The sequence below is a fragment of the Scatophagus argus genome, chromosome 7, assembly GCF_020382885.2.
Source record: "Scatophagus argus isolate fScaArg1 chromosome 7, fScaArg1.pri, whole genome shotgun sequence".
NCBI lineage: Eukaryota > Metazoa > Chordata > Actinopteri > Scatophagidae > Scatophagus > Scatophagus argus.
In genome coordinates this window covers 24,594,111-24,618,846 of record NC_058499.1, presented here as the reverse complement: position 1 = coordinate 24,618,846, position 24,736 = coordinate 24,594,111, and the positions used below count along the sequence as shown (strand labels likewise).

The window sequence follows — 24,736 nt, the reverse complement described above, 5'->3', positions numbered from 1 at the left end:
ATTTTTAACCATTTAACCATATCTTGACTATATCCCATTTGTCATAACCACGATGTTTCCCTAACCACACCACTAGGGCTGTGCTGAATGCGAATCTTAAAAAGTCTGGTGAGGTAACAAAACAAAACAAGGTAATTAAACTGATTTTGAAACTTCTGATTTTGTAGAATTGCTTCTTCCCATTTTGTCTGTTGATTGGTGTGTGGGGTGGGGGCTTGAGTGTGAAAGTTCATTCTTGATCTTGGAAACAGTAGTTTGAGGGAAACAAAAACCTCAATTTCCTCTTACTAGCTTACACTTTCCTAGAGAATCTTTGGTTTAAAACATGAGAACAAGCCAGTAAGATATTTTTTGTCGGTTAATTACTGTAAATGTTGCTATGTTGTCCTTTTAAATCAGTATCTTTCCATGGATCTCACAAGCTTATGGTAGGCGCTTTATTGTTTTTGCTTAAAAGAGCGCTTACAGTCAGGGATTGCGCGTCATAAATCATCCTGTAAAAACCCCAGAGGCTAATGGAAATGATTTTGCTCTATGAGGTAACAAGGTGCTTTTTAAGTCATCAGTATAATGCCTTAGACACTGCACATTTTTTAACATACTAGAAAACATAAAAATAACTAAAAATGGTGTAATTTATCATAAGCTGGATTCTAGTGAACCACAGTCTGCTTTGTATGGCAGGAAACTGTGGCCGAAATTATGATGCTAATGCTTTTCTTTAGTTTTGAATCAACTTGTGGGCTTGTGTGTGTGTGTGTGTGGATGGTGACACCCCATACACAGCTTGTTGCCGATATCACATGTTTTTCACTCTGTAAAGGCTGAAATATGAGGAAGAGGGCTATATTCAGGGCGAAGCATGAATGCGCATTTCCTGAGTGGAGTTGTTGTGCTCGGTGTCGAACAGAGTGGTTATGTGGGCAGAAGAGCAATGCTGACCCATTTGCTCTGCTCTCTTACAAAGAGACTACTTCCAACAAGGAGGCAAAGAGTGTTGACTCTGCATCTCCAACAACATCCACGCGCACAGCAAATAATTGAGATGATTGTGAGAAAAGAGCTTTGTGAATGTGAGCATGGCTGCCAAGAGGGTTTCATTAGTTTCACTAACAAAAATCACATGAATCTGCTTTAAGTTAAAGCAGCTGTCCCTTTTTCAAAACTTGAACCCTGCTAAATCATTTGTCTTCATTTAATTGTTGTCATTAATTTCTTTGATTCTTATTAATGTAAGGAGGACTCAGCATTAGCAGATGCTGTATGTTCTAGTAAAGGTAGAAGGCTAGTCTTTGTATGAGAGAGAGCTCTCACTGGGTAACAAGAGCTGTGACTCACTTTTCTTTCCCTTGACAGACATGCCTTTCATGACTGTAGTCAGAAACCTAACTTACATCACATTTGCGTAAGAAGTGCAAGCAAGCACTTCCTGTGCTGCGCCTCACTCACAAAAGACCTTAATGAAAGGAATCTGGTTGTGCCTTGAGCACGAGGGGTCATTATTTGTGGCAAGGGAAGGATCCTGTTAGAAATCAGTCAGGTAGACTGAAGTGTCTCCTGGTCACATATGGATTCTAAAGTGTCCAGTGATTATCTAAGCAGCAGTAAGCATGACCAATCTGTTTTAATGATAGTACTTCTTCTAGTTAGGATGAATGTGATCCTCTCTGTCAGTTTTGCTTTCATTAATGCTCTTATTGGTGTTTAATTAGCAAATACAGAGGTCATAAATACGACATGCTATTCACTTAGAAGTCCACATTTGCGTTTGTGTGTCTATGTGTGTGTACATCTCTGTTTGTGAGAACCAGTTTGAGTTTGAGACTTTGGGAGTGAGAATATTTTTTAAAAGAAAGGACATTTTGGTCAGTTCTCACTTTTGGGGCAGACCCTCAGAGGGCTGTTATATATGAAATAATATGTGGCTTTTCTGCATTAACATTTGTTATATATTTTGTTGTACTTACATTTTCCCAGATGTTTCCAACGATGATCAAACCCAGAGAAATCTATAATTTAAGGTGACGGTGGCTTTTATTTTGTTGCTAAACAGTGTAATTTTCAGGAGCGAGTCAGAGAGTGAAGAAGGAAGTTGGCAAACGTGACCTAACACAATGTTCTTTAAAACACGACCTCTTTACCTGATAGATTTTCATTGGCAGTGGTGGTTGTTTAATAATGAAGATGACAACTCCCATGATGCCAAATGTCTTTTGTTATTTTTAAGAGACCCTTAGAGGCACAAGCCACATGTTGTTTTTATGATTTAGGTTAGAATTAGACTTAGTTTAGGGTTAAGGGTTGGATTTAGATATATATGTAGTTGTGATAGCTAGGATGAGGTGAGGGACTAGGGGATGCATTATGTCAATGACGTTCTCTCTCTCTCTCTCTCTCTCTCTCTCTCTCTCTCTCTCTCTCTCTCTGTGTGTGTGTAAGCTCTTTGTGAGAAAGAACTGACTTTTCCCACTTTTTTCCCAATGTACATGTCCATTGATATGAGCAGTTTCAGTTGCTATTTCAGTTTTTGCAAAGACAATAGAAACCACTAATATTTCTTTTATTGGGCCTCAGGCCACTGACAAAACACTTTTGCTACAGCTGCTGTTTGCTGTTAATGCAGTCTTAATCTGTTGACATAGATTCAAAATAAAATGCACCATACACAACACAGTACTCCAGTACAATAACTTAACTGTGCCATACTCTCCACTGCTGTTGCTTTGAGCTTGAACAGAAATGCTGCTTTTATTCCCTAATTAATTGTAGTCAATCCTGCTTTGTAGTTTGTTTTTTTTTTTTGTTTTTAATTTGCAGCAAATAACAAATTTTCACTTTTTTTTTCCTACACAGACCGAGAGAGTCATTACACTAGGTGGAAAACACCAATGTGCAGGGATGATTTCAAATGACAAAGGCAAACACATTTCATAGTCCTGTATGTGACTGCTGTGTTACGCAGAAAGCGGCACTGCTGCAGCCGACATTGAAGCTGTAGAGATGCGGCTGGTACGATGTTGCTTGTACGGTTTGTGCGTCACACACGCATAGTTGACACGCTGGATCCCTGGTGGAGTTGTCTTCTACTGCACTCCACTGTGTAAACAAGCTTTAAATAAAACAGAGCTAAAACAGATCATAGTGGTCTCCCTCTTCAACAGCACATAGTACAAAGCTCAAGTATGCTGTATGTAAGTTACATACCAGCATACAAACACTGGGTGCTACGTATGAAAATTGTGAAATGTGACTGTAATGTTGGCTGAACACTTGGACGCAGAGGCCACAAATGACATTTACATGGGAATGATAAAAGCTGCAAGATAAAGTAACAGCAGCACAAGCTGAGTGAGGCAAGCAAATTGGATGAATAATATCAGTTATCAGCTGTATCTACCCATACTGGCCACCATAAGCCACTGGTCATACCACAGCAAGCATGGGAGTGTATGTGTATTGAATCATTCATGAATCAACTTTTCATTTGTAAGAGGGAGATTATCTATTTTCTTTTTCAGAAGTATATTGCCTGTCGTTTCTGACTGTGTGTGGTGTGTGTGGCGTTACAGCCCAGCTGTCATAACTCCCCCACATTTATAAAAAAAGTACATATAACTCAGCTTCCTGATGCTGCTGGATAACACGTCATCTGTCCTCGTTCTGTTTAAATGAGCCTCAACCCCATGCCCTAATCCTAATCTCACACATCTCTAAACTAGACCTAAACACAACAGTTTGTTTAGTTACATGGTGTACAAATGTAGGGGAACTTGATGCACAGAAACACCTTATAGTCTGTCTACAGTATCTCCTTCCAAATTTGAAAAAGCCTTGTTTTTTGATGCACAGGTAACAACAGCCAACGTTTCTGTATCTGCACACAAGAATAAATCCTAAATGTAGGTTGGATTGTCATTTCAATTTAAACTAGATTTTACTCAGTGCAATGTGTGGACGGACATAGTGGAACAGGACATGTGTGCGGGAAGGTTCCTCACAACGATGATGACAATGTGTGTTTTTGCTGAAGAAGAACCGTAGGATGCTGTGAGGAAAGTCTACATCCAGATCAGTTGATCACACAGCACGTCATACTGTTCCTCAAAGCAGAAGCAGCACAAGATGACTGAGCTGCCAGACCTTGTCGGTGACATTGTTCAATGCAAAATAGAGGGAAGAGAAACAACGCGCAGTGACTGCAGTGTATAAGGACACACACACAGTCTTTAACAGGCTCTTGGCAGGCCTTCAGGACGGGCTGCAGTACATGTTCATATTCAAATTCTTGATCCTCCTAGTTTTGTTTGAACAATGCAGCCATGAGGCAAAGATTTGATTTATAGCAAATGATAGTGTTCTCTGCCATCTTGATTTATGATATTTAGAACAGATTGGAATCGGACTTGTTCCCCTCATTCTGCCTGGTTATCTGTGTCTGAGTGATAGATAAGGTGAAGAAAAGCCAAAAACAAAGAAGTGAGTGTGTAAGGGGGGGAGCAAACTCTTGACAGGGTGTGGAACCTGCAGCCCTGCAGTGGTTCTGCTCTGCTTGTGGCTGTTTTTAGTTGCGTCTTTCAGGGGAAATTTGGGCTGTATTTCACCACAGTGATTCAGAGAGGGAAGTCACACAAAGCTCTTCTTGCAGTTGGACCTATGAAAGTTAATCTCTTGCACATGGAAGTCTTCGCACCTTGCTTCACACCCCCTGTAATCATCTTTGCATTTTAAGTTTCATTGATGTCACACAGTGCTACTTTGCAAGATTTAGTGATAAATGCACAGCTGTTTCAACTCCAAGGTAATTCACACTGGCACAGCTTACATGTTGATGTTATATTGGCACCTCGTCTTTGCATATTATACGTAGCATGCTACCAGCTGCTTGCTAACTCTCTGAGCTTGGACATAGCTGTCCATTTGCAACCGGTAAACCAGTTACAGCGAGTTTGGCTCTGTTTAAATAAAAAACAAAAACACCCAAAAACATACTAACACCTCTCACTGTTTAAACTGTCATGTGTCATTTTTTGAAACTTGAAAAGTTGTGGGGTTTACAGAGAGTTATGTGCAGAAGCTACTTCTTGGCTGAAAAGAAATGAGGTCAAAGCAAGCAGCCAAGAAGTAGTTCCACACACAACTCTAAACACTAAAGCTTTTTTTTTTTTTTCACTTTGCTTTTTGTACAGATTAAACAAGCCAGACACAGGGGCCCATTGTCAAATGGTTAAAATACACGTGTTCTCATAATTTATAAACTTTTTAATACGTAAATGTACTAAAGAATTCACATAACTAAAAAATGTCAAATAAAAATTCTCAGTTTCAATGAGTGGTTCACTTGAATATCACCACGGCGATAATGACACATCATCAGGAAGAGACAGGCTACTGTTACATTTTGTTTTGTGTCACCGATGCAGTGACGTGCATCAGAAAATACAAATGGACGGGTTTTAAAACGACAACAACCTGCTGTGACTGTCACAGCACCAAAGACAAGCAACAAACTAAAAGCAACTTTGATTGCTACTCTTCATGTCACCCTCTCACCCATCACACCGCGACTTGATCTCATTATTTCCCAGAAGCTGAAAGCACAATATTACAGCTGGCGGTGACATAATGCATATTTGCAGCCCAGTTTAGCTTTTTTTTTAGGGAATGTGATGATCAGAAACCAAACGGAAATAAGCGCCTGACATTCAGACGGGGGTCAGAGGTCAAGTCACGGTTTTAGCCATTTTGGGATTCCACAGATTACCTTATTAATCCGGCAAACTGTTGTCAAGACAGACCAAAAAAACATATTTGTCATATAAGTGGATGAAAGGCCAGTTTAAAAAGAAATGTTGAAATACTTGACTTATTAATAGACGGTGTGATGAAAGACAGTCACCATTATATGAACCCACAGTCGAGCTTATGTGACGTGTGAAAAGTAACACATTAGTCAACACTGGTCTCCTCTCATTGGCTGCCTTATGAAACAGTCTTCATTACCTTTGGTGGAGGCTCTGACATTATTGTTCACAGTTCAAAGAGTCAGCTCTACATACCAGTAACTTTTTAAAACAGTTGTTACATTTCTTCACTGCAGGCTTCCTTCCTGCAGACTCCTTGTTTTATTAATAGTCTAAGACACAAGTGCATGTTATTTTTATTGAACCATTGCCAGAGTGTATTCTGCCACCCCTGGAGGCAATACAAACAAAACAGGGACTGCCTGTTGAAACATTGTTCCACAGCGCTTGTAGTGGCCAAAAAGCCCAGCAGGCACCTTTAAGTTGGGTCTTGTGTTTTTGCAAAGTAGAACTGACTACAGTTAACCTTTGAATAAAAGCAATATTTCTGTTAAAAAGAGTAAGCCTGGCAAAAGTTGTGTGTGACGTGATCGTATTGTTGTACCATTAGTGCAGTGTAAGATGCATTTTATCTAAATTTATAGTTTTTAGAGTCAGATAAACAGATAAAGATTTTGCATTAACAACAGCCCATAGCAGCAGCAAATAAGAGCAGAGCCTGAAAAATATAAAAAAGTGTATTTCAACAATATTACTAACATTTTCAGAGTTTCACTAGCTGCAGGGCCTGTATTTACAGAGTGTAAAGTGGCCATGCTTGTTTCAGTTTGGAAATGGTAAAATATGTTTAATTATTTGCTCAAAAGTGTGTGACTGAAATAGAGAATGTTAAATGTGTATTGTCCAGCCTGTGTAAAATGACATTTTAAGTTCATCTAAGTTGTGGCCTTGCCGGACCACAACGAGATGTGAAACTGTGGCCTAACTTTGAACAGCCTCCCTTTGGGCGTCAGACTGGCGAGTTTCTCTTTTCGTAAGCTGACAGTGAAAGTATTAGTCTGTTCCATTTTTGTTATTTTGCTACTGCCCCTAATAATAATAATTTGAAAATAAATAATTTATTAAGTAAAATGGAAAGTTAAACGAGAAAGTTAGAAAATTGGGGAATTATTATAACGGTAAATGAATACGGAAACAAATTAAAACAGCAATATCAATTTAGGTGATAATAATTTTTAAATTAATGACATGACTTGTTTTTTGATGTTATTTTTACTGCATTAATGGCCTATTCATATATTTATTAAGTCATTGTTTATTTGTCAATGATATTGGCACTTTTCTGTCCTCCATACATACACACACACACATATATATATATATATACACAGTATATATATATATATATACACACATGGGAAATGATGTTTCAATAGGAAACGTTCAGGTGTGATGCACCTTCTCTCTAACTGAGGTTTGTGCCTGTTTGTGAACAGCTACCTGCTAACACAGGGAGCACCACAGCTCGCAGCACTGCAGTTTGCAGGCTTATTTTTCACTGTAACACTCCTTGATAATCAGAACCGCACATACGTGTTTCTTTGCAGTCTGATTTATGGTAGTGTTTGGGCTAGTGTTATATGTGGATACAGTTTTCCAGCTCTTACACTCCCATTCACTTTGTAAGATGTCAGCAGAGATGCCACGAGCTGATGCTGCTCTTGCCTACTATGACTGTTTTGTTGGTTTTCTTGGCAGTTTATTGTTGTTATATCTCTTGTTGTTTTGCTGTTGTTTTAGTCATTGCAGTCGTTTTTTTTCATTGGGTCCATTTTAGGGCTGCATTGTTTCTGTGTGTGATTGTACGTATTTAGTTATTCTGTGCAGTTGCCAAGTATTACGCTCTTTGTCCACATTCTCAGAGTTCTTTATTTTTTAATTCAATCTATATGCCTGTCACAGTTGTCAGACTCCATGTTTTATTAATAGTCTAAGACACAAGTGCATTTTATTTTTACTGAACCATTGCCAGAGTGTATTCTGACACCCCTGGAGGCAATACAAACAAAACAGGGACTGCCTGTTGAAACATTGTTCCACAGCGCTTGTAGTGGCCGAAAAGCCCAGCAGGCACCTTTAAGTTGGGTCTCGTAGAGCAGCATTCTGTAATCCTGAGCTAGTTTCTCATAGAACTGGATTGATACTTGTTTTTCCTTGTCATCTTGCATCTTGATAAAAGACAAGGCCATAACTGGTAGAAACTGAAATTGATTTTTTATTTATTTTTTTTAATCTCAGTGAGTCAAGACTTAAACATTTAAAGGTCGAGACATTTCTTGGAAGTGTGTTTTCACAGAATGTGGCAGTGTTAAACCACAGAGCACTGTCACCAAACAGCTAACTCGACACAAGTGCTCTCTTTCTCTGTGAAGGCATGACTTGTTGACGATCTGCTGCAGCTCAGCAGTGTGTTTTTCCAGGTTTATGAGCGGCACTTTGCTTGTTCCTTCGCAAATAGAGAAGTAGAGCAGCTTATCGTTCAGGGAAGTGACTCTTTAAAGCCTAGCAACGTCATATGCGAGTCCAGCAGTTCCGCGGTGTGACTAAGTCCCTAAACAGAACATATGACATGTTTATGTTAGTGTTTGATCAATCTGTTGGTCACAGCGAAGGTCTTTAAACAAATGGAGCCAAAACATTAAATCGACCAGCCTTCAAATGTGGCTCACTGCTCAGTGTCAATTTGTTTCAGAACTACTGTTGTGTGATTATTGGTAAATATGAAAATGATGGAACACAGGATGTGAAATTCTAACGTTTGCATGATGATAGGAACAGGAAGAAATGTGCACTGAAATGCCCTCTTATCCACTTGCTATCTGTCTTCAGCAGGAGTGCTGTGGTTGTCACTGTGTGACGCAAACAAAACACAGTGGCTGCAGAGGACCATGGGGGTTTTTTTCTTGTAAACCAGACTTCACCCAGTGTCCACAGTGTCTCACTTAAACTGGTGGCTGTACATACCTATCAGTCTCCAAACAGAGTCGAGGGGTAAAAGCAGATTAGTAAATGAAGGAAAAAAGGAAAGATGAGTAAACATGAAACGTATATATGAGAGGACAAGGAAGAAAGGAAGGAAGGAAAGGGAAAAGAAGAGATGATTAAGGAACAGAAAGAAGAAAAGGAAGTGAGGGCAGGGCAACAGAAGGAAACAGAGTGCAGGAGAAAATGAATAGAGGAGAAGAGATTGCTAGAAGATGGGGAGGGGAAAATAATGACTAGAAGGAACAGAGGGAGGAAATAAAAGGTGAACAAATGAAGTTAAAGAAAGAAAGAAGCAGTAAAGTAGAAAGGAAAGAGGGAAGGAAGAAATGACCACAAAGAATGCAGATTGATTGAGAAAAATGGAATGAAATGAAGGAAGGACCTTTCATACACTCGAGTTAGATTTGTCATTCTGTCTAAATCTCTCTTACATTTAAACAAGAAATAATATTGCTATTATAAAATTGCTAATCCTATACTGTGTCTGTTGTTCTTGGTGTGTATGTCATGGACTGGCCTTTAAAGTGGCCACTGGGCATTTTCAGTGCACTGCCTCAGACAGCAGGAGCTTAACACCTGATAGGTGTCAGACCTGTAGCTCGGAATGATCCAGTCAGCTGATTCAATCCCCACCACATCGATTCACCACACTTCAGTTTCTCTTTCTTCTTTCTCTCACTGGGCCTATGTGTTTCCTGCTTTGAGTCATCAAAGGCACAATTACAAAGTTTTCCCCGCCCTGCAGTGCTCGGTGAACATACATATGAGGGAGCTGATGGGTAGTGACTCAGCTTTTACATGTGCTCTCACTTCTGGGCTTCCAAAGTCACACCGATTTTAGTCAAAATAAACTACAGTGTGTGTGTGTGTTCATGGTCATGAAATAACATGTTGATCACGATGGGGCTGATTTGCTTTAAAAAGAATGTTTGAACATCACTGGAGCTCTATGTCGCAGATATGTCAAATTTAAATTTTACATGTTTAAATGAAATAAAACTTAAGCAAGTCCTGATTTGAGAAGCTGCAAGTCACATCTCTGCATAATACAACACCACAAACAGGCTTATATTTATGTCAGTCAGTTAGCTGAAAAATTGAACTATTTCAGCACAGCTAAATATGTAACATTAAGGTAACAATGGAAACACTAAAACCAGACTTGGACTTCACTATGATGGATTGTTCATCAGAAGCATGTTTCAAGGTGCTGAGGTTTATTTTCTTTCTGTAGTGAAATGAATGGAAGCCAAAGGCTGCCTGGAAGGAAAATGTGTTTTTGAGAAATAGTTGCAATGATATGCAAAAGTAAACATGATTTATAGTAAGTTGTTAAAACCATACAAACATACTTATCTGGTCCTTCACATGGGAATTCAAGTGGGGGGAAATACTACAGTATTTTTTTTTTATACCAATTCAATGCATTTACACCAGCTGCAGGGTGAAACAGATCTCAAGTTTATAAAAGCTGACATTTTGGACATGTTCAGCCAACAGTGAGACAGAGTTGTGCATGTGTCACGTGTCCTGAGTGATGTCTCTGACTGTGTTTAGTCAGTAATGTGATATCATTGGCATTGGTGTATTTTACATTTTTTGAAAATACAATGCATAGATCATGCTTTCCTTCTGTCTGTCTTTCTTTTCCCTGTATTTCTTTTATCCTTCCGTTATTGCTCCCCGTCTGCTTGTGGGGGAAAAAAAAAACCATAACATTCATCTCCATCCCTTGTTTCTATGGCAACACAGCAGTGAGGAGGGTAGACAAGAGTAGCCTCCTCCAACCTTCCTCCTCGATAAAAAACAGAGCAGAAAGAGACAGAATGAGAAAAAAGAAAGGACTGGGAGCAGGAAAACAGAGTTGAGTAGAAAGAAAGAAAGACGGAAAGTAGAGGATGAGCGAGAGCGAGAGAGAGCGAGGAAGGGAGAGGGAGGCAAGCGATCACATGCTCTTGTGCAGGAAGGAGTATCTATGGTAACCTCGGCTGGTTATCAGAAAATTGAAGCCCCTTCTGTTTGTCTCCATTCTGCTCTGCCTGTGCCTATTCAGAAACGCCATTTATCTCCTCCTTTAGCACACAATTTCATATTCCACTCTTTATTTTGCAGTTTGTCTTGTTAGTGTGGCCTGTGCGTCCAACTCCACAACAACTAGTTCAAAAAGACTATTTTGCAGTGCACACACAGACCGTGAGACATACAGACAGACATATATATACAGAGACAGGGACTGACGTTTACTCTCTCAAGGAAATGAGACATCTCGGTCCAAGCCAATATTTGCCATGAACGTCATCTGTAATGAAAATCCTGTATGGGTGCAGTTTCACAACAGGGATTTTTTTTTTATGTGTGTGTGTGTGGTGGGGGTGAGACAGAAGAGCCAGCTTGCTCTATCAGCCACAGAGGGAGGTGTAAATAAAGGAATAGCATGTTTGTTCATTGGGGGGAGGTCAGGCTGCCTGTCTGTTTGCTCTATAGAGAGAAAGTCAGATGGATGCAAATACAGAGGACCACCTGTCTGCTTGAGTCCACTGCAGAGGACGCCAGAGCAAGAGCAGGCATTCGCTGCTGCTGCTTCCATGTAACTCCTCAGATGTTTGTGTTGAGTGGAGCCATGACTGTGTGTGTGGAGGAGGCCAGAGACAGACTGTTTATCTGTCTGGAAGCAGCAGATGAAGAAGAAGGGAGGTGGTGGAGGCCTGTTTACTGAGACACAGACTATAACTTGAAAGTACTAGTTTATTCATATTATCTCTGAAGTGAGGGATGGCCTACTTTATATTTACATTTGTATCACGTATACGGACAATACGATTCTAAAACAATATCAGTGAGACAGTCAGATTCGAGTCCAAATCATTAATTAATTAATTTCTTCAATCTGCAGTATTATTTTTTTATTATATTATCCTTGTCTGACAAGAATTCAACATTGAAATAAATTCTGAAATTTTTTTGTTTTGAATAAAAGACAAATTAAGGCCTCCTTATGTGTTTTGTTTTTTTTGTTTTTTTTTTTTTGTTTTTGCCTAATAGAATCCTAATCACCTACTCACACATGATACACACTCCATTGGAACCAGCAGAGCTTGTCTCATAATGATCAGATTCCAATTTTTTCATACGGATCAGTTAATGATGGGTGCGCATGCAGTCGATACCTTTAAGTTTTTCAATCCTGCATAACCCATAAAGAACATCAGCTTGACAAGATGAGAGGCCGGCAACTGTATAAAGTATGGACAATGCTTTTGAAAAGTGAAGAAATGCCTGCATTTTTTCTAATGGCTAGCAGAGGTGACTCCACTGGTTTCAAACAGAAATAAGGTTGTATGTAAGCTTATGAGAAAATGGCCCTGCTTTTCATTTGATTTATTACCTAACTTTCCTAATGAGTCTTTGGACTCAGTGACTAGTTCAGGTTTTCTTCAATACAGCATGAACATTTTGTAAATGATGGTGACATTTAGAGTAAAATAGACCATAATGCATAATGCAACATAATATAACATAACATAATATGTTTTAGGGCCTGGCTACCTTGTGATTGACAAGTCACTACCACCACATGAACTTGGGTTCTCAGTCAGATCCAATCAGGATATCCTCCCCAGTTTCACTCTTTAGTCCAAATATGGTCACCGCTGGTTCCAAAAAAACCAAGATGTCAATGACCGTAGTGCCAAGCTTGCCAACACCAGGCTACAGAATGTCAGTTCATAAATAGCAGTGGGTGACATCTTGCTAGGATTACACTTGTAGGTAACCAATGAGGTGAGGCTAGTGACCATCTCAAAAGTGCATGCCAAATGTCCAAGAAAAGCTTTCAGATTTTTGCTTAAATCTCCATGAAAAAAAATGTTTGAAAATGTTTTCTCCGTAAAATTTAATCAAGTTTCATAAAAATCAGTAAATAAAATTATATAGTTAGTGCAGCAACATCCTTCTGACATGAAATGTTTATGCTGCCTCTGCGCAGCTGAAAGTTGAAGATTGATTGATGTGTGGATGTTGTGATATTGTTGACTGAAATTGAAATCAGCTGGTTGACAATGTGATCAGATTTTGATGTAAGAAAACAAAGAAAGAGATTTTTTTCATGCATTTGTGTTTTACCTCATGGAAACTTAGCTCATGTCACAGTACTGCACAGTACTGGAAATCCACTGATAGTATAGGATAGTGACTAGTGACTATTTTTTTACACTGTTTCTGTCAGTTCTATCAGGGTACTTGGTGTCAGTCTTGAGAACAGTAAACCACACTGATAACATAGAGGAGAACACAGGTATATTTTCAAAGATTTATCAAATAGTTTTTGAGAAAGAATCGAGCTCTGAGAATTGTGACTGTTGTCTGCTGTGGTCTGTCAGAACTTGAAGGCCACATCCATTTCGAACTTCCTACATTCCCTCAGCTGCTGAGGGAGTTGACTTTTTCTTCTATAAAAAGTCAAAGAGAGGGAGAGAGAGAGAGAGAGGGAAAACATCAGCACACTCTGAGTGACTGTCTCAAGTTTTCTAAATAAAAATGACCTCAGAAAAATGACAAGTAAAAGAAAAAAAATGTCAGAAAACATTACTGCGTAAATAGGGGGCAAAAGCCACTGCAAATGATGTCTGCAGGGCCCATTTGTGCAGATATACTTAGGATCCCATCAACAGTAATTGGTCCAAAGTCATGCAATGACGCTGATTTCTGGAAAATGAACTGGTGATTCATTTGCTGCCATTTCTGCATAACTGACAGACACATGTCTTATTATACTTATTATATACTCACTGTGGCATTAAGCATTGCTCTTCAAACTTCTTCTGGGGGTTCAAAGATATACAGGCTTGGTTTCTTTGTGGCTTTCTCTTGGCCTCGTTATTTTTGACTGTTTAGATTCTTCTTTTTTTTCTCCCCCACCATCTCTCTAAAGACTCCTCTGTTCTTGAGTCCGGAAACTTGTGGTAATATGTCAGCATTTCTGTAATCATTTTGAGACTAGCAAACAGGTTGTGGCCTGTTACTCAGTTACATCTGCTTCCAGCTCTCACAATGGTGAGACTGGGATCAGAACTCTGTGTGTGTGTGTGTGTGTGTGTATGTGTGTGTTTGTTTGTTGACTAAGAGCTACAAGAACAATGTCCTTCTGGGTGATGTTTGTGTATTTCTGTGATTAATGGCTTTTGCTAAATTGATTTTCCATTTTGTTTCAGCATTCAGTGACTATTCACTTGGAACTACATCAGATGTTGCCACAGCTGATAAAGACTACTCTGTGTACTGTATAACAGCATTTGCCATCCTGCTGTATTTGGAGGTTTTGTTTGGCTTTGTGTTTACCCAGGCAGGTTAGCTCAGGATATGTTTCTTTTTGTCTTTCCAGCTGACTCTTCCAGTCGTCTCTGTTTAAATATACAGTATGTATTGTAAATGTCAGGCAGTGGCAGACTAACGTCCTCTTGCTTTCTCTCTTCTTTGCAGCCCACCGGTTACATGGAGACATCACTGTCCTATAGCTCCATAGAAGACCTGCAGCTTCTCTCATGGGACAACGCTCCCAAGTACTGTGTCCAGCTCAGCTTCCCTGGTGGCACTGTCCTACTTCAGGTAATGTGCGAGTCTGCATTATTTTAAAAATAAGCCAGTGACAACATACCTATTAAGTTTTTTCAGATCATTTTATTTTACTGCTTATTTTACAATAAGATCTGGGGACACTACAGTCAGTTGGAAAACACAAGCTTCAAATGAAATAGGTTAGTGATAATAAAACAAAACTATAAATGAGGCCACCTTGACATTTTTGTAGGCTAGCAAGTTAACTATAACAGCTGTTTCATAGAAACATGTTTTGATTAATACATTTTAATTAATAAATATAATATAAATACACTATATATAAATACTATTATACTATAATATTATTTTTATTAATAATATATAATAAAATAACTTTTTGGCCGTTTCAGCCCAATTATGAGAAATTTACAGAATAAGGTTATGTAGAAATATGTTTTTAATATATAGGCCTACCCGGCAAAGGAATGTGACCAACCAAACTCAATTTTGTATTCGTACAGGAACCTAATGGTTTCATCCACCCATCCAAAAAAACAGTTCAAGTCCAACATTGCAAAAAAATTTATGCCTTATATTTACCGAAATGTTGTGATGGTAAGTGACAAAAGAAAGTGGAAACAGCTTAACTAATTGATTTAATATGCTTGTGTATCCAGCATTACTGCACTGTCCTTTGTACTCTGGGTTTAGTTGCTAGTGTGCAACATAAACCATATACAACCATAAAACCACATATATTTTTGCCCTGGGTGGTAGAAAAATGTCACAATAAGCTGACAGATACACAGCCAGCACCTTATCACCAGGTGGTAAAGAGTCATGTCCCATTAGTCATTTTTGTGCCCATCTGATGAATCTGAGTCTTCAGTCTCTTTTTAACTCTGCTTTGGTCTCCACCAGCCCCTGAAACTTATAGTTAAGCTTCTAACTTAATTGTTGTCTGTTCAGCATTGGACAATAACATTAGCTGTTAGGCACAAACACACAGCTGAAAAACCAGATCCTTTAGATTTAAAAGCTTTTAACTGCTGTTCCATGCTACCGATTTGAGCAAGTGTTAGGTGCCATAAGCAAACCTTTCACGTCACTGAGAGTATTACATTCAGTGTTAATGACAAAGATATCCTTGTGCAGTGTAACAGCACCAGCACAACACAACGAACTTACAATCTCTTGGCAAGGTCGTTGTATCTTCTATCATGTATCTCAAAAAGTTCTAAATCCATTAGTTTAAACAGATTGAACATCTGGGGACCAAGTAGAGCACTGCCTGATAACTGATCACTATTTGGTCAGTGGTCTGTGATAATTGATTAGACCGAGATTTTAAAGGCCAGTCTAATTAGTCAGTATAGTATATAGTATTTATATAATGTAGACCTTGGGTCCTCATTGCTCCCTGCTATTATGGGTTTTTAGTCATAGATTTGTGGTAAATTTAGTTAGTAGTTTTCTATGTTACTGTTACAGTCAAACAAGGGCTAGGTTGGGCTGCCTAGTTTGGTTGCTGTCATGTTTTCGACTCAGTAAGAACCTGTACTGGACACCTTACAGCATGTACCTGCTGAACTCTGAGATACTGCTCTGAATTCCTGGGAAAATTTCAGATCCACATTAACCAGAGCCATTTAGTGAGCACATTTGGTACTGTTACCCATTAGCCCTATTAACTCTGATACACAATTCAAACCATTATGAGTGTTGGGGGTCAACAGTGTATACCCACGTCCTCAGCTGTGTTTGCTTATGCCTGCTACCAGCTGTCTGGACCACTGCCAGACCGATTCAGTTTGTGCTTTGAGGGAAAAAGCTCTGCTGGTTCCAATCCACAAGCCAAGATCAGTCATGGTACATGCATAAGTCGTGGAAAACTGGAAAATCTGGTGTAGTTTTCCAACTGTGGAATGGAAAATTAGAAAATGATTTCAATGGCATGGAAAACTGAGGTGAAGGTTTCAAGATCAAGATAAAATGTCAGTCTTAAAATCCGTAGAGTGGATACTGAAATCCCAGTCTGTCAGCATACTGGGTTGGTCTAAGGCAGCCAGTTGTTGGTCCTCATGTACTACGCAGCTAGCTCATGGTGAATGTGACTCATGTCGGTTTAAGTTTGATGAATATAGACCAGGTCATCACTGTGTATTCCCATCTGAAACAGCTGCTTTGCTTGGAACAATTCATAAGGTTACTCAGCATTATTTGGGGGTTTATATTTACGGTAGTAATAATGAATGCAATACATTTTTCAGAGCAGAATGGTTTATGAGTCAAATTCAGAGTAAGCAGTAGCTTTATTGAAGAAATTGGATGGTGGGTCATTGACGTCAATTACTTTTGATTATTTGGTGACTGTATGTCTTCAGCTGTGTGTCTCTCACATGGTGGCGTAGAGCAGGGCTGCCAACTTTTCACTCCAGGTCTGTTCCGAAGGCGAGGGGTTGGAGAGGGGGAATTACGAGCCGCCCCCACCACCCACACATGTTCACATATTCAATGTGTTGAATATGAACATTCAGATTTTTTTTAGTCAACAATTAACAAACATTGGCACAGATAGTAAAATGTGCAAAATCACGGCGGACGGGAATAAGAGTTGCATAATTTCTGGTCCTGTTTGTTTTTTTTGTTTGAAGCCAAAGTTCATTTTTAAAGTCTGTGTGCAGTTGTTTTCATTTGCTATAATTGTGGTGTCAAAGACATCACAAGTCCAGTTTCAAAAGCCATCAAATTACTTCTGCCGTTGTTTTCGTCTTGCCCCTACTCCTTTGTGTAAATTTTGCATTGTTTAAGTAAGATTTTGTTACCTTCAAACACAGCTATGCTTTTTGTTTTATTTTCCAGTCTATATGCTAAGCTAAGCTAACCAGCTGCTGGTGGTAGTTTCAAAATTATTAAATAGCTTTATGAATGTTTTCATCTAACTCTCAACAAGAAAGCAGTTACGTGTCAATTAATTATTTCAGCCATTTTTTTTTCATCTTGCCTACACTACTGAGGCCTGTTTCCCTGCTCAAATATTATTTCAGTATTAATGATCTAACACCTAAGTGACTAATGATAATGATCAGTTTAACAAAATACCAGTCTACAAGAAAATGCAACCTGCAACTAAAACAGTCTGTCAGATATCCATTTACTGCTAATCGATGTATAGCTGAACTCTGTATTGCTTTATGTTTTGACATCCATTAATGATGCACGCATGTAGCCAGATCAGCTGCCTTCAGATATATCTGTGCGTTCACACACTGCTCTGATATGCATATGTCAGGTTTGGCTGCAAATGAATCGAAAACTATTAATAACACACTACAGTAGGCAGTAGATTTCCTGTTTATGTTGAAGTTACACTTATTTCTGCGTTCCCTGAAATTTCCTGAAATGCTCTTTTCTCAGTAAGCTTCTTACTGTGAGTCATAGGATCCTATATGAACACATAATTTCCTACCAAAGTTGGTGGATTTTATTTCACAGAAAAGGCTTTCTGTTTTATTCTGTTTATGCTCTTTTATCACACTGGTTTCAAGCGAGTGGGACAAAGCTGCAAAAACACGATACACATATGTCACACACTACTGTACACCAATCAGAGTCTGGCAACTTTTGAATTCAAATCTGCTGACAATTCTGTAGCTGTTTGTTAAGGCCACATTAGGTTAAAACCACACCACACAGTCCACATGAAGCATATGTGTTTTTGAGCTATAAAACCTGAATGAAGAAAATCTGAGGACGGTTTTACCCTGAAAGTCGAGGGAGGGAGACATGGTGTTGTGTTTGTGAGTCAAAACCCTGCAATGTAAGATCTGTCGTCAGAATGCATTAGTTCTCAATTAACTTACTTTATATAGGCCTAAGACTCTAGAAAATGGCTGTAAAACAATCTGTTAGTTTAATGTTAACTTGCATTGTTTGCCTTTGTGAAGCTTTTACACAAATGGAATTTTTTTCCCTCTGTTGTTGTCTCTCTGAGATCAAATTTAACAAGTAGTCTGTCTCTGTCTTCATGGCTGTGTGTTTGTGTGTGTGTGTGTGTGTGTTGCTACAGGCTGCGAACAGCTACTTAAGGGACCAGTGGTTTCATTCCCTGCAGTGGAAGGTAAGATTTTTGTTTGTCTTTAACTATTAATTGATTAGTTTCATTGGCCCCAGCATCATGTTGAGGTCTTTAGCTCCTCACAGCTTTACTGTTGCTTAGTTTTCAGAATTTCTAAAGATAACCACATACACTGAAGTAAATTGATCATATTGGAACGCCAGAAATAGTTTTTAGTTGTATTGCAAATCTTCTCACAATGTGGGGAACTATTTTATGACACTTTACAGACCTTTATGAGGATTAAACCTCTAAATCTGTCAGTACTACAGCCATGCTGTGCTCATCGAGCTAAGTAAAGCTATACAGGGAAGTATGCCTGAGGTAATACAGTTACAGTCACTTCCTATGGTTTAATTTTTTCTGTGTTTATTTTTCTCCACACTCAACACTGATTCTCAGGCACTAATCAAAGCAGTGAACAGAGACCACAGAAACCTCTCCTGCAGTGCATCCGGAAAGTATTCACATCGCTTCACTTTTTGCACATTTTGTCATGTTACAGTCTCATTCCAAAATGGATTAAATTTATCTTTTTTCCCTCTACACAAAATACCCCATAATGACAAAGTGAAACTTAGCTTGAATTTTTTTTGCAAATTTATTAAAAATAAAACATCAAAAATATAACATGTACATAAGTCTTCACACCATGTGATCAACACTTTGTTGAAGCCCCTTTGGCAGCAATTACAGCCTCAAGTCTTTTTGAGTGTGATCCTATAAGCTTAGCACACTTCTTTTTGGGCAGTTTCTCCCACTCTTCAATGCAGGACCTCTCAAGCTCCATCAGGTTGGATGGGGAGCGTTGGTGCATGGCCATGTTCAGATCTCTCCAGAGATACTCAATAGGGTTCAAGTCTGGGCTCTGGCTGGGCCACTCAAGCACATTCACAGAGTTGTCCTGAAGCCACTCCTTTGTGATGCTGGCTGTATGCTTAGGCTCGTTGTCCTGTTGGAAGATAAACCTTCACCCCAGTCTGAGGTCCAGTGCTTTCTGGAGCAGGATGTCAGCAAGGACGCCTCTGTACATTGCTACAGTCTTCTTTCCCTCGACCTTACTAGTCTCCCTGTTCCTGCTGCCACAAAACATCCCCACAGCATGATGCTACCACCACCATGCTTCACAGTAGGAATGGTATTGGCCAGGTGATGAGCAGCGCCTGGTTTCCTCCAGAAGTGACACTTGTAATTCATTCCAAAGAGTTCAGTCTTTGTTTCATCAGACCAGAGAAGTTTGTTTCTCGTGGTCTGAGAGTCCTTCAGGTGCCTTTTGGCAAACTCCAGACGTGCTTTCATATGCATTTTACTGAGGATTGGCTTCCGTCTGGCCACTCTACCATACAGGCCTGATTGGTGGAGTGCTGCAGAAATGGTTGTCCTTCTTGAAGGTTCTCCCCTCTCCACAGAGCAACAGTGGAGCTCTGTCACAGTGACCATTGGGTTCTTGGTCACCTCCCTGACTAAGGCCCTTCTACCACAATCACTCAGTGTAGTTGGACAGCCAGCTCTAGGAAGAGTCCTGGTGGTTCCAAACTTCTTCCACTTACAGATTATGGAGGCCACTGTGCTCTTTGGGACCTTTAATGGGGCAGAAATCTTTCTGTACCCTTCCCCAGATCTGTGCCTCGACACAATGCTGTCTCAGAGGTCTTTGACTTCATGGCTTGGTTTGTGCTCTGACATGCACTGTCATCTGTGAGGGCTTATATAGACAGGTGTGTTCCTTTCCAAATCATGTCCAGTCAACTGAATTTACCACAGGTGGACTCAACTCAAGCTGTAGAAACCTCTGAAGGATGATCAATGGAAACAGGACGCACCTGAGCTCAATTTTGAGTGTCATGGCAAAGAGTGTGAATACTTGTATTCATATAATATACCTGTTACATTTTTTGTTTTTCATTTTTAATACATTTGCAAAAAAATTCAAGCAAACTTGTTCCACTTTGTCATTATGAGGTATTTTGTGTAGAATTTCGTGGCAGAAATTTAATTGAATCCATTTTCCAATGAGACTGTAGGATAACAAAATGTGGAAAAACTGAAGCAGTGTGAATACTTTCCGGATGCACTGTACATCTCACCTCTCATATGCCCATATATACAAAGGTGGGGTAGGTAGACTATACACCACTCTGATTCTTCACAAACATTTCACTTTTATTTTCTTTGTGCTATTTTGAATTTTGCCTGCCAGCCCACCAAGAATTTGAGAGATAGTGACATGAAAAGAACAATATCCACAAAGATGAAAAATCAGAGGTGTTGATGACCTGGTTTGTGCAATGTGCAATGCAAGCAGCAGCTTCATAAAAGTAGAAAAAAATGCTTTCTATGTAGTCTCCACAGGGTGTTATGTTTTGTGCTGTGTTTCCTACAGAAAAAGATCTACAAGTACCGTAAGGTCTTGAACAACCCGAGTCGCTGGGACGTGGTCTTGAAGGAGATCAGAGCGCTGGTGGACATGGCTCTGACCTCACCACTGCAGGACGAGTCCATACACCAGGCTCCACTGCACATCATCTCCACCCTCCTGGCTGAGGTAGCAACACGCCTTCCCCATATCTTTGACCAGCACTGAGCACTTACCATTTCGTGTTTTCCTCAGAGGATCCATATTGGAAAAAATTAAACTACACTGCATTGCCTGACTAATCTCTCAGGGCCCTATTGAGGCCCTAAATGAGCTGTAGCATGCAGTCTAAAGTGCGTAGTGCAAGTCCATTTAGGGTATGTCCAACTCTCTTTTGCCAGTTAATTGGTGCAAAGTAAGACCCAAGTCGTAAAGGGGTCATATTTAACCTCTTAATAAATCACAGGTAGGTTTTAAGAGTCACATGACCCACTCAGAGTGCGATCTCCCAGGGTTCTCCAAGGCTCAGCAACATAACTTAAGTGATTATTTAAATGTCCTGACACACAGAGAGGATTGTTCAGGGTCTAATGTTTGCACACACAGCCCAGGTCCTTATAATGAAATTCTCCTCCTGATAAATCCTGAGCTCCATCAAAGCTCTCTAAAACATATTTATTTCTCAATCTAAAAAGGTATTTCTTTTTCCTGTGGATAGTTTTCTCCTTACTTTCAAGTTTAGATTTGTGCATCACTGTTTAGCCAGCAATGACGATGCGTTGTAAAGCCGTTTATGCAGGCGCATCTTGCCTACCTGAATAATGCATCCTTTAAATTTCAGGAGAAATACTGCACCAGTTGAGACCAGGTCTTTGTTGGTCAAGGGCGCCGTCATTTTCTGTGCCAACAACACACCTGACCACACCTCATTTTAAATCAAACACAACCATGGGTGAACAGATGGACACAAGTAGACCACGTGGGTGCTGGGCATGAAAATGACTGCTGCGTTGCTTTGAAATTAGCAATGACTTGCTCTGCACTGTGTGCCATTTTGCCTCGTGCAGAAGACAGAGTCCTCATCGTCATACTGGAATCTGTGCTTGTGCTTGCTGTGAAGCCCATGTCAGTTCCTCAAAGGAAAAGTATTCCAGGAAGGTGTTTGGATAGTCTACGGCACTAATCCTAATGTTGACCCTAAACTCAGATCTTACTTTAAAATAGTTCCCTTTTTTATGTTCTTAAGAGGACATTTCATTATGACATTGCCTTTATAATATTCCCTTTAGTTCCTCCCTAAACTCATCTGTTTTTCCCCACAGAACTCTAATCTCAGCACTCAGGATCATGAGAACATCATTGTGGTGAGTATGAAGTTCATTATCACTGTAAAACAATATTTAATGTAAGGCTGAAGTTAATAATTAACGCATGTGAGTTTGGCCTCTTGTTGTTTTGGTCTTTAAAGTGAAGAAAAATATTGATTCTCCTCATGTATTTGTTCATTTTACACTTGTGTATTTGTGCGTTTTCGATTGTTGCTGTCAATGCCCACATGGCCGTATCTGTGCAGAGCAGAAGAGTTTGATGCTAAGAGAGCTTGTGGTGTTTGTGTAGTCACTTGTGGGCTGTTTTTACAAGGCTCCTGCACCTGACAGCCCTGATCCATACTGCTGGCTCCAAGCCAGGGTAAATAAGAGATAGGTTATGGAAATATTCATTTATCTATGTGTGTGTGTGCGTGTCTGTCCACAGGCCATTGCTCCTCTTTTGGAAAATAACCACCCACCACCTGACCTGTGTGAGTTCTTCTGTAAGGTGAGGTCAAGTGCGAGTGTAGCTGTAACCCGTCTCAAACTGGAACAACACTTCACATTCAGTTGCTGTAGTAAACATAGACGGTTTTAAGGATATAAAAGTTCTTTGCGTTGATGGTCATTCCTGTGTGTTGCAGCACTGTCGGGAGCGGCCGCGGTCAATGGTCGTGATTGAAGTGTTCACTCCTGTGGTCCAGAGAATCCTCAAACATAACATGGTGAGATGTAGATTGTCATTTCCCATTTAATATTGGTTTCACACTGTCCGATTCATCTTTTGGTGCCTGTCTACTGCATGCAATTTCATGGTTTTGGCAAATTGCATAAAAACACTACATTTCTGTGGTCAAGTAGTAGACTAAATGCATCCAGAATGTCTGAACACAAGCCGAATGCCAGACATTAATTAAACTTCATACAGTGGATGAAGCAGTCAGTTGATCTCCATCACAGTCTGTTTTAGAAAGGTTCTTTTCATTGAAAGTTGTGGTAATTATATTACCATCCACCATCCACCATCCTCCACCAGTTAATCTTCAAGTTTTGTCTTATGTCTTTCGCACTTTGGTGTGGTTCATATATTTTTAACTCTTTGCTTGTTTTTGTGTGTCTCTTTGGCAGGACTTTGGAAAGTGTCCTCGACTGCGTCTCTTCACTCAGGAGTACATTCTGGCTCTCAACGAGCTCAATGCTGGGATGGAGGTCGTCAAGAAGTTTGTCCACAGGTAAGAAACTGGTATTTTGTTGTTAGTGCTGAAAAACCCGTAAACAGCATGTACACACCTCCCTCTGAAATGTGCAACATAAAGCAGCATGAGGTGTCCGGAGCTGCTTGTGTGCTGTGACAGATGCTAAGATGGGACCGTGGTAGCTAACCAGCGCTTATGTGTGTTGCAGCATGCACGGGCCAACGGGGCAGTGCCCTCACCCACGGGTGCTGCCAAACCTGGTGGCAGTGTGTCTTGCCGCCATTTATTCCTGTTATGAGGAATTCATCAACAGGTCAGTCACAATCACACACACACACACAAGGGGGTAGCTTCTCTGCATTTTTTCCAACCACAGCTGAGTTTGTAACCTCTTGGTTTGCCTCACCCCCTTCACATCTGATCTTGTCATTTTTTTCACCTTTCCCTCTGCTTATCCTCTTACCTTTCCACTCATGTCTGGACGTCTTGTTTATCTGACCACTGTAGTTTGAGCAGCTCAGATCTGTCGGGCCTGAAGGTCAGCAGCATGGAAGGCCAGGCAAGCTACAGCTACCCTGGAACTTCATACTGCTATACCACTTGTATACAAAATGGCTACCTGAGTGCACTCTTCTCCATAACTTAATGACGATGTACGCACACTCCATAACTCCATCTTTTTTTATGCTGTTTCTACACCACAGAGAGATCGCACTCTGTTTTAGTTCATTTACTGATGGTGTTGATATGCTCATTTCACGTGCCACTTGTGCATGAGTTAAAGTTGATAGACTATGTTGCAGTTTACTGAGATTATTAGAATATTCTTGTGGATAACTTTGATAAGAAACAAGTGCCAGTGAGAACTTGGAGCCATAATCCCCTAATTTGTACTGTCTGACTGTGTATTCTTTGTTCAAAAGAGAAATATACTCCAGTTTATCAGTTACACTGCCCAAAGCTAACAAGAATAATAATAATAAACTAAAATGTAACATTCCTGAAATGCTGATCCTTGACAGCTACATCTGCACAATTAAGTCTTTGGTTGCTAAATTTGCCACAGAGCAAAATTTAAAATTTGTAAAAACAAATAAACAAATGCCTCAAAAACACTGGATATGTGCTGGTGGAATGTGGTCTTGGACAGCGCGGTGTCGTTTGCTGTTGTTTCCTGCAGTCAGTAAGGAGCTTTGCGGCTGGTTTGACCGGTTGACTGTCGCGCACGCTACCTGTTTATTCAGCTGTTGTGGTAGAAGGCTCATTCTTTTGTTTACCTCTGAACATTTTTCATTGATAAGACAAACATGATTGGTAATTTCCCACATCTTTTATAACTAATATGAAGGAAACAG

At 39.9% G+C, this 24,736-nt stretch overlaps 1 protein-coding gene across 1 annotated transcript in view; it reads left to right on the top strand.

The window, feature by feature from the left end:
* Positions 1-24,736, top strand: part of LOC124061508 (c-Maf inducing protein) — a 46,599-nt gene that overhangs the window by 5,286 nt on the left and 16,577 nt on the right. Inside the window, exons 2-9 of the mRNA XM_046393381.1 lie at positions 14,325-14,450; positions 18,472-18,522; positions 20,903-21,064; positions 22,198-22,239; positions 22,631-22,693; positions 22,830-22,910; positions 23,314-23,417; positions 23,590-23,694. Coding sequence (XP_046249337.1) covers positions 14,325-14,450; positions 18,472-18,522; positions 20,903-21,064; positions 22,198-22,239; positions 22,631-22,693; positions 22,830-22,910; positions 23,314-23,417; positions 23,590-23,694 — 734 coding nt within the window. The remainder of the gene's footprint in view (positions 1-14,324; positions 14,451-18,471; positions 18,523-20,902; positions 21,065-22,197; positions 22,240-22,630; positions 22,694-22,829; positions 22,911-23,313; positions 23,418-23,589; positions 23,695-24,736) is intronic.